We start from the raw sequence: 10,764 nt of genomic DNA on the forward strand, positions 1-10,764 counted from the left end.
CAAATAGCCTGCATGTTTCAAATACAACAATTATTATTTACGATGTAGGTTACAGTGAGTTCCAACAATGACCTCTCTACTCGCACGCAAAATAAAACAAAGTACATCATTTACTTTGTTGGTACAGATATTGCTGCCAAGTAAAAGTATGATTGTGTAAAAGTATTAAACAGTCTGGATAGTAACAGAAATTTGCATAATAGGCATAGCAATGGGTAGTCAAGGAAGGCTGCAGTAGTTAATCGTGTCTCATAGTAGGGAGTGACAGAGAAGGAACTAACTCAATACCACTAGTCTGAATACCACAGTGCCATTAACAGCATAACCTTGGTTACAATGTAACCACAACCCCTCTGAAGAATTTTCCAATAGGGTGTGCATGAATAACCAAAGACAAAGTAAAAAAAAAGCATAATTTACTGTGAGCATAGCCTTGGCACATTGGCTTGTTTGCATGCAGGTTCTATTCATTTTTATTACTACAGTAATACAGTACTGAGTTGGAGAAATCTGATTAATAATTCTAATCATGCCACTTAACACATTTTAATTTGCTCTTCATAATGTGAAGTTGACTATGAAATTATTGAACAGAGCAACTCTGTGACCTCAAAGAGAAAAATGGAAATTTGGTATTTCAGGAATGAGCCTATCAGCATTAATTTGATTGTCTAGACTTTGTTTTTTTTTACAATTCAGCAATCATTTAATCACCAAAGAATACAAAAAAGCAGTGAAAAATAAAGAGATAAAACTGTAAAAAAAAAAAAAAAAAAAATGTAAACACCATGGTAATTCTGGTACCCACTTATATCAATGTTAACAACATAAAAACTACCTTACTCCTATGTCGCTTCTGTTGCTTTACATCCCTGTCCAACCAGTGTGTTCAGTGATGAGTTTTTATTATAATGATAAATCTTTATCACAACAAGGCATCCTTTTCTGAGCAAAATAGACTCTGCAGTGGGCTGTTTCCTCTATTTCCATCTCAGTAATTCAATGTGCTTGCAAGCTATTAGAAATAGATGGTGGCTGCAGGCCTCGGCAGTGGGCACCTGGACTGGCGACAGTCAGTCTAAGAAAACAGCATTACTTAGCGGAGGATGTCATGAATCAGGTCAGGTTTTCCCCAATAAATATTGTCTAATCAGAGTGTGATAAAACAGGCCATCATCGTCCCATGGCTAGCAACTTGGAGCCTGTTTTCCACTTTCTCATAGGTGAGACATGGCAGAATAAACAGAAATCTGGCTTAGTCTTAAGCCAGCTCTTTTCAGTGCCACACCAGTCCCTCTGTGTCCAGTCCCATTCTGCTGGAGTTACTTTATCACCTTTCATGGTTTTGTAACCTGCTAAGCTCTCCAGTTCTTTCTCTCACAAAGGGGTAGGAGTAGGTCATGACTGAGTGTGCATGTCAATCACAAACAGGTTAAGAGGAAAGCAAACATTGTGTGCACTGGTGTGTGCATGTGTGATTATAGCATCCATTCATTTAAATTTCACATTCTTCCTAACCAATTCTTAGCACCAGTTGCTTATCTAGCCTTCTATTCAAGTCATAAAGAGAAGACAAGAAATTTAAAAAAAAGAAATGATACTTGTTTAAAGAGCTACTCAGATCCTACTTCTTATGGCTGACTTCTTGTACCCAGACTGCCACGTGCTGCAGAGTCTGCAGTACAATTCAGGCAGATTATAGGTGCCAAATTGCAAGAGATAAGAAACATCAAGAATCTCACAGAGTTTTATCAGCTTGTGCTAACCTCGTTGCTATTTTTCTTTGATGGATTAGGAAAGGTCAGGATGAACTACAGGATTTCCTGGACATGAACTAAGCGGCTGCTGTAGATAAAATAAGAAATTGTTACAGAGAAAGCTTAAGGGACAAGTCTTCCTGCCTCACAAGACACAAGGATATGCACAAAGAACTAGAGGACTAGAGAAACACAAGCACAAAGAAGTAGAGAAACACAAGCAGTGAAAGCAATCTGTGTGTGGGAACTCTGGGACAATGTCAACAGATGGAACTGAGCATACTAAGCAGAGCAACACCATGTAGCATCAGCTGACAGATTCACAACGGAAACAAAGGAGGTTGGAGTAGCCATCGAAAACTATAATTAATCCCAGAGCGGTTTTTTTTCTTTTTTGTTTGTTTTGTTTTGTTTTGTTGAAGGCACTCGAGATTTTTAATCTTTACCATGGAAAATGTCTGCACACCTTATTCTATCTTTACAAACCATCTCAGTTGTCCATACGCTAGCTGGCCTGCGATTCTGGTCCAAGTAAAAATCACAGCTATCAGTGTGAACACTTCTCCATACATGCATCTTCCCAAGAGGACGGATCCGAATGATATGAGTGATTCGCACACGTTCCATCTAGCGCCCTCTGGAGGCTAACACCTGTGGGTTTGAGCCATTGACTGTTTGAGCAAACGGTCTCAACACCTTTACAAATACAAAAAATACAGTTCCTTAATTTAGTACATTTTACTTTATCCTATATCAGTATAAGGTTTTAACACGTAACCAATTTACTTTAGCCTATAATTTAGAACTTTCTGGGGGGGGGGGGGGGGGGGGGGGTTAATCCATAATAAATTAATAATAATAATAAATAATAAAACCCCAAAACGAGCTTCCCAGAGCCCCCTTAGTTAAGTTCTTATCTTTTTTTTTTTTTTTTTTTGCACTCTTAAATTATATATATTCTTAATGCGGCTCACACCAATTTTAATGTCATGAAATATGGAATCAGAACGATGCCACCTTGAAACGAAACCGAAAAAAATATTGAAACCGAAAAAAAATATTGTCATTGAAATAAATGTACTCAAAAATCTTGTATTGAAACCGAAAAAAAAAAATTGATAGTGAAAAACAATTAATTGAAACTGTAATTCTTTTGTTTTCGCTTACAATTTTTTTTTTTCGGTTTCAATCCATTTTTCGGTTTCAATCCATTTTTTTTCGGTTTCAAACCATTTTTCAGTTTCAAACCATTTTTCGGTTTCAATCCATTTTTCGGTTTCAAACCATTTTTCAGTTTCAATATGCTGGCACTGTTTTGGCATCCGGGTGCGCGCAGGGAGGGGGGCGGGGATTCCGGCACGCATATATTTGCATATATTATAGAGGCCACTAGTGCTGACCAAGCTGCCATCTTTCTCTCTTCCCGTCTTTCAATGGCTGCTTCAATTTCAGCTGGACCATCCAAACCGCAAGTAAGTAATCATTTTTTGTCATCTTTCCTTGCTGTCCCACTGGACTGGACATTAGTTTAGTTTTTTTTAGCTACATCTGGTGAAGTTGTGGTAAAGTGCTGGTATTAGCCTATTTGTCGTAGCAAGCTAGCCTGAAGCTAATATTTGCTAAATTTAGGTACACCCGTGTCTCTTTAGGAGTTGGAGGCCGGTGTTTTAGGAACGGCACAAGATCTCATCAACAGGCAGTGTTGGGCAGTAACGTAATACATGCACCGGCGTTACGTATTTAAAATACAAAATATGAGTAAATGTATCCGTTACTGTTCAATAGGTGATATTGAGAACACAGTTAGTTTGTTGAAATAAATGGATTACATGGCGGTATTTTCCTTTTTCATGTTAGGCTATGGTCTCTCTATTTTTGGTAATTCCACGCGGGTGGAAACCCAAACAAAACACGCAATAAGAGCCTCTAAAAATTATTATACAAAAATGATTTAATATGAAGGCAATAGCAGAGTGTTACAGGCATCGCCCTAAACAATGTAGCCTCATGGGCAGTGTAGTCCGTGCTGCAGGGAGAATGGACTGCCATACCCGTTATGTGTCTGTGAGCGAGGGAGGGAGAAAAGGAAAAGTATGAGCTGTCACTGAGCAGAAACGGGAGCTGGAAGCATGTAAATATAATAATAACCACTGCAGCCAAAAAGAGTGCCTGATGAGCCCAGCTGTAAGAAAGCTGTTAAGACTGGACTGTACACCGTGTTCGTGTTTTCCTCCGAAACAATAAGCAGCCTTTCAACGCCTCTCTCTCTCTCGCTAGCAAAGTTGACCCAGACAACAAAGTAAAGCTAGTTTTCAGCTATGAGCCCGACATGATGTATTAGCCAGAGGTCCCTTTACTACGGTTCGGAGCCGCTGACCTGTTTTATATATGCGCTGAATAGTTTTCTACACGAGATCGCTGCAAAAAGTGCAGCCTTACCTAATGTCCACCTACTGTTACTCATTTATATTAAGATTTTAACATCTAGTTGGTATTGGTATGGCGAATAGCCTTCAGTAAGAGTAATAAATCACACAGCAATAGTACATTCATGTAGTTGTAAAGTATTCAGAATACATTACTTCTATAATCTTTGGTGGAATACATTTTAAAATTAACCTTCCCAACACTGTCAACAGGTTAGCACCTCATACCACAGTGCACCAAAAGCAGTCTCATGAGCGCTGGAAAGGACAAGCCCAGAGCCCAAAACAGACAGTGCAGGAGATGACAAGGTTAGTAATTGTATGGTGAAAATTATACTTCTAGTTATCTTGATTGGCAAAAGAAAAGTAAATACAAAATCTGCTTCTCACATATAGGGCATTTCCAAGATTTTTTTTTTCAAAACGAATTCAATTTCTTTCATTACAGCTGTCCTGTGCCAGATATTCTGTTGCCCCACAGTGAGAGGCATCATTTCACAAACACCAGGAAGACTGAAACTCATCGCCGGGATCAAGCAGGGCTCGTGATCTTCACCAGCAGCTCCCTCACAAGAAGGATAAACCCAGCATTTCATGAACACTGATGGAGACCTTTGCTTTGTGTAATGTTAGAAGTACTCAGATAATCCTCAGAGGCTCTGGACTTTTACATAATATCATAGCTTTAAGTCCTGTAGAAAGTTAAATATATGTTGTGCTCTCTGGTTACTCTGGTATGAATGACTCTGAACTACTTTATGATAAATAACACACTATTGTCAAAAAACAGTGAAAGAATTCCAGATCAAGTTTTTAGTTCAAATACAAGTAACAACCTTTGACTTTAATCAGGTTTTATTTAATTGTGTCAGAGAAAACATCATGTGCCCTTCATGTAGCTGAGTACATTCAGTGTTTAAAACAGAAGTTGTGCAGGTCTGAGATCAGCAGTTTTCTGAAACACCAAACTGAGGTACTGTTAATGCTGATGTATAGTGACACAGTTACATGAGTGATTAATCCTTTTGACTTTTTGTCTTTAAATTTATCAATAAAACAGCTGCAGCTTTCACTGACAGCACATGTGGTACTTTAACCTTTGTACTGTTTTCTTCAGTTAAATTTGGAGTTACTACAAAGATTGAAGATATAAGATGATCTGTCTGCTGTCACTGGGTGGTGCTGAGGTCTGAATCTCAGGACGGCTCCTGTAATCACAAACAGAACAGAATCATCACAAACTGAAATATAAAGATTATCTCTCAAATCTGAAATAGAGCTGATCCTTCTGTCCTCACACACTCGGGATCTGAAGTTGTCCAGTCCTACAGTTCTGCCGACAGCTGTTTATTTTTTATTTGTTTTAAAGGCCTTATATACTAACACATTTTCTAATATCATGTTTACCTTTGAGTTGTTGATGCTTTATAAATGGACATCTGCAAAGATGAGATGATGGAGCAGGTTTCAGTCAAGGTTCAGTCTGCTGCTGCATCCTGGTCACAACATACAGAGGTGTTATCAGCTCAGTATTGAACAAGAAATATTAATGTTTCAAATTATTTGTCCTAAAGGATGCAAGCTGTACAGAGTACTGCACATGTGACTTTGTGAACATAATTCATTAAAAATAATTAGGACAGTTTTTTAACCTGAATATTTGTAACAAGCTGAGTAAAAAAAAATGCTAAAAAAATAATCAGAGGAAAAATGTAACATTTTAACTTAAGCTGACAAGCGGAAGTAGTTGGTTTCAGTACATAAGTATAGGGCTTTGCTATTTAATTCGTAGCTATTGACTAATGAGGGGTTACTGAAGTTCCAGGTTTTTAAAAGTTGGCGTTAATGTCGTTCCACATGTGGAAAGCGACAGAAAACATGCTGCTGTTTGCACATATTTAATAATCAGCTCTGCACAGGAGCAGAAGCAGAGTCCAGCCTGTTGCTCTTACAGTATAATACTCATATAAAAGTACAGTAACCGTGGTTAGTCACTGAGCAGCCTGGTGCGTTTCTCTTGATTTCTTTAGTCAGGGTAAATTCATTCACCTGCACGGGTTAGCTAAACGAACTTTACAAAACAAGTTTCCCCAACAGCCAAGTGCTCATCTTAGCTAGCTAGGTAGCTAGCTAAGGACCTAAATTACGGATTAGTTTACAAACACATTTAACTTACCAAAAATAGTGCGATGGGGTCTCAGGTCCTCCTGTCCGGTAGTCCAATTTACTGAAGAAGAATTTACCTCAGGCTGTCACTTTGAAATAGTCGGTAATGTAAACGCTGGACCTCTCAGCATCTGCCATTCCGGAACAGACACGTGCAAGTTTGTCCGTGACCGCAGCCGCGTCGTCAGTGTTTTCTCCAGTCATTGGTCAGCATTATAATATATGCAAATACATGCGGGTCGGAATCCCCGCCCCCCCAGCGCGCCCCCGGACGCCAAAAAAGTGCCAGCAGAGTGAAACTGAAAAATGGATTGAAACCGAAAAGTGGATTGAAACCGAAAAATGGTTTGAAACCGAAAAAAAATGGTTTGAAACCGAAAAATGGTTTGAAACCGAAAAAAAATGGATTGAAACTGAAAAAAAAAAATTGTAAGCGAAAACAAAAAAATTACAGTTTCAATTAATTGTTTTTCACTATCAAATTTTTTTTTCGGTTTCAATACAAGATTTTTCAGTACATTTATTTCAGTTACAATATTTTTTTTCGGTTTCAATATTTTTTTCGGTTTCGTTTCAAGGTGGCATCGTTCTGATCCCATAATGAAAGGGTTAAAAAAAATTAAGAGGCGTATCGTAAGTGACCACTGGGGGAGGGCCGCTTCTGGACGCCAACGTGTTGAAACGAAACTTAAGTAAAACCCCTCAAAGAAAACTGTTTTTTAAGTAGAACAAGTTTGCTTTCTATTTTTCGCAGCTTTTATTAATCAGAAACTTGAGACTTTGCAGGTATGGTTACTTTACTGGTTTCTTACACAGTCTGAGCAGTTGGTTCAGTCCACTGAGTTGAATTGCGGGTTATTAGTATTCATTTATTTGTTGTATTTCGCTCTTGTGCAGATATGGCAACTTCCAGCAGTCTGTTGTCAGAGGAGAGGTTCTTATGCTGCATTTGTTTGGACGTGTTTACCGAGCCAGTGTCAACCCCGTGTGGCCACAACTTCTGCCGCTCGTGTATCCACAAGTATTGGGACTCTAGTGACGTTTGTCAGTGTCCATTTTGCAAAAGGACATTTTCTTCGAGACCTGAACTTAACGTCAACACTACCATGTCTGAGTTAGCGGCTGAGTTTGCAAAGCTGGTCCAAGTCAAAGTGTCAACTTCAGACCGAGAGCTCCCAGAAGGAACAAATGTTCTTTGTGATATCTGCACCGGGATGAAAGAAAAGGCCGTTAAGTCTTGTTTGATGTGCCTTACTTCTTTCTGTGTAGTCCACCTGGAGCCTCATCAGAGAGTTTCAGTGCTTAAGAGCCACAAACTAATCGATCCTGTGATTAATCTTGATGAGAGGATGTGCAAAAAGCACAACAAGATAACAGAACTGTATTGCAGGACTGACAAGGCCTGTGTTTGTGTGCTGTGTTTCAAAAGCGATCACAAGAGTCACAATGTCATCTCGCTAGAGGAAGAGTATGAGGCTGTGTTAGCAAAAAATGACGAGGTAATGGCAAATATCCACAAGATGATACAATCACGATGCGATAAGATAGATGCGATTGAAAAGTCACTTGATGCCAGCCAGAAAGAAGCCGATGAAGAGAAAGAAGCCAGTGTGCAGATGTTTACTGACTTCATTCGCTCGATTCAGAAGAGTCAAGCTGATGTTGTTGAGGTGATTGAAGAGAGGCACAGAGCGATGAAACAAAAGGCTGAAGGTTTTCTGAAAGAGATGAGGATGGAAGTTGCTGAGCTTAAAAGCAGAATAAGCCAGCTGGAGCAGCTGTCACGATCTGAGGACCATCACTGTCTTGTCCAGAACTTCTCAAGCTTACGGGCTCCTTCAAGTAAGGACTGGTCCAATGCTGGTGTTTACAGCAACTTGTCTTTTAATAAAGTGAGAACAGCCATGGCTCAGGTGAAACAAACAGCTGATATAATTTTGGAGAAAGTTCCAGAGATCAAAATGAAAAGAATGAGAGAACATGCAGTAGACTTGACTATTGATCCCGACACAGCACATTGCTCACTTACCATTAGTCAAGACCGAAAACAAGTTGGAACTGCAGAAAAACAGAATCTTCCAAAAAATCCAAAAAGATTTGAGATGTATCCAGAAGTCTTAGCAAAGGAGGGCTTCACAGGGGGGAAGTTTTACTTTGAGGTGCAGGTGAAAGATAAGAGTAAGTGGACTGTTGGCGTGGTGAGAGAGTCTGTAGATAGAAAGGGAGACACACGTCTATCAGTTTCAGATGGTTATTGGACCATCGGATTAAGTGAGGGCAAGTATTATGGATATGAAAATTCAGCTGTTATATTGGTACAGTTAAAAAAGCTTCAAAAAGTGGGCATCTTCGTGGACTACAGCAAGGGAGTGGTTTCTTTCTATGATGTGGATTACAAGTCACACATCTACTCTTTCAGTGGCTATCGCTTTAAAGACAAACTTTATCCATATTTTTGCCCTCATTATAACACAGACAAAATGAATGTTGCCCCTCTTGTCATAACACCTGTACCTCACAGATTAGCTTAGTATGATCCTCATTTGCAGAAGACAAACTAGGCTTCAACATTTCCATAATCAGTATGTAAAACTATATCTGCTTGGAAGTTCATCACCAGATCATTCTATGTGTTTGCCTTCTTTGTCTAATGTACTATGTTATGATGTTAATATATTTCAGTGGCTAAAATTACCAGCTGACTTCATAATGTAAGTAAGATAGACTTTGACGAGATATTTGTATGTATATTTTCGTATTTAGACAAGGTTACATGCAGGCGAATTTTAAAAAAAAAATTACACTCACACAGAGATACATGCCAGACCTTTTGCTTTTTGTTATCAAATTCAAATTCAAAGCTTTATCAGATTCACAGAAAGAGATGATACTAAGATGAGAAGATTAACTCTATGTTTAAGCTGTTTTTTTGTAGTTAGCAGTAACTGGAAATGAATTGATTTTATGTATTTGAAAAGTTACCTGAATAAACTTCACCTCAAGACTGATTTTCTCATATCGTTCCTTTATATTGCATTCCTCATAGTTTAGGCAGAATTCATATAAATACAAAAGGACTGTAGCGGCTTCCCTGTGCCATTTTGACCCATTGAATGCACTACATTGCTTCAAAAGATTACAGTGGCTTTGGTTAAGTGTGTGCATAAGACATAACACACCTTGAAGAAGATATAGAGATATTTAATTCTTCATATAATTACAGGCTAAAGGTCAGTGTCGCTGAGCCTTGCTGCTACCCTGCTTGGAGTCTTTAACACTTTAGGTTTATGATGGAACTCACTGCGACTCACGTCTTTGTCACGCTCACAGCTTTGTGAGACTTATAAGTCAATCAATAGTATTCTGCCCACTGCTTTCACTCCTGACTCCTGCCTGTGTGCTCCTGCCCCCACACTGATTTGTGTGCATGATAAAGTGGATGCGCTCGCATTATCCTCAAGTGTGATGCGTGGGCTGATCTTCTTAAGCACCACTGATGGAGCTCACCCATAACTGTGACTAAAAACTAGTGTGTTTCATTGTGTGTTGTCTGTCATTAATGGGAAATGAGCCCATTTTTCCTTGCGACAAATGTTTTGTTATGTTTTTCAAAGTGGGTTACTATTAACTGAATCCTTTGATAGAGTATGAAAAGACTGAGGGAGAGTAATGAAAGAGGTACGGATACCTCTGGAAATGGAAATCAAACATTGTGCGATGAAATATATTTTGACATACTTTCTTGGAAGAAGGCAGTGTGAATATTACATTGCAGGATTTAACTGCATTATTCTCTCACTAACATAATCTTCTATCCCATCTTAAGAAAAACATATACTACAACTGTGTAATCAGGTGTAAAATAGAAATAGAATGATTTAGGGTCAGCTCTACATGAGGTTGATGTGAAATACAAGGGGAGGAATCTCTGACCTGAAACAACACCAGTGAATATCGGTAGGCTACTGGGAAGAAAAAAAAGTCTAAAAATGGTCAATCACACTGCTCTCTATTGATTCAAAGTACACATTTGTTGTGCTTGGAGCCACAACACAATCAGTGATGACACAGCAGGTGTTTTGACTTTTGCAGCCACTAAAAAAAGCATCTGCTGTGACTTCTGATTGGGATGAAGAAAGAGGGCAGCATGCTTAAAAGTTACAGGAGTTACAGTAATGTACAAAAGTCTTGAGCCACTCTTCATTTCTTTATATTTTGATTCAACAGAGCCAGACTTGCTTGTCATTTTTTTATAATGGTCTTGAAAAACCTCCAGGCTTTCTGAAGGCCATTTGAGATGTAGCTGGCCCTTCATTTAAACAGCCTACTGTTCACTGAAATCTCATCAAAAGTTATCTGAGTTGGAAGGGTGGCTGTTAATAAGCCATTCTTAAGGAAGGAGAACAGAGAAAAAT

At 38.8% G+C, this 10,764-nt stretch overlaps 1 protein-coding gene and 1 long non-coding RNA gene across 2 annotated transcripts; both read left to right on the top strand.

Annotated features, from left to right (window-relative positions):
• The first annotated feature begins 2,747 nt into the window (after positions 1-2,747).
• On the top strand, positions 2,748-5,680 carry LOC146499521 (uncharacterized). Its single transcript, XR_014870101.1, has 2 exons — positions 2,748-4,492; positions 4,632-5,680. It is a non-coding gene; the product is annotated as an uncharacterized LOC146499521 (long non-coding RNA).
• A 1,297-nt stretch (positions 5,681-6,977) lies between these two features.
• Positions 6,978-9,357, top strand: LOC146499522 (E3 ubiquitin-protein ligase TRIM39-like). Its single transcript, XM_085137262.1, has 2 exons — positions 6,978-7,135; positions 7,247-9,357. Exon 2 carries the CDS (start codon positions 7,249-7,251, stop codon positions 8,878-8,880), a length of 1,632 nt encoding a protein of 543 aa, XP_084993388.1. The 5' UTR covers positions 6,978-7,135; positions 7,247-7,248; the 3' UTR covers positions 8,881-9,357.
• The last annotated feature ends 1,407 nt before the right edge of the window (positions 9,358-10,764 follow it).

This window comes from Neolamprologus multifasciatus, chromosome 17 (assembly GCF_963576455.1).
Source record: "Neolamprologus multifasciatus chromosome 17, fNeoMul1.2, whole genome shotgun sequence".
In the NCBI taxonomy this organism is placed as follows: Eukaryota; Metazoa; Chordata; class Actinopteri; order Cichliformes; family Cichlidae; genus Neolamprologus; species Neolamprologus multifasciatus.

Coding starts and splice junctions, on each gene's coding strand:
- LOC146499522 (XM_085137262.1), top strand. CDS start 7,249: ATGGCAACTTCCAGCAGTCTGTTGTCAGAGGAGAGGTTCTTATGCTGC.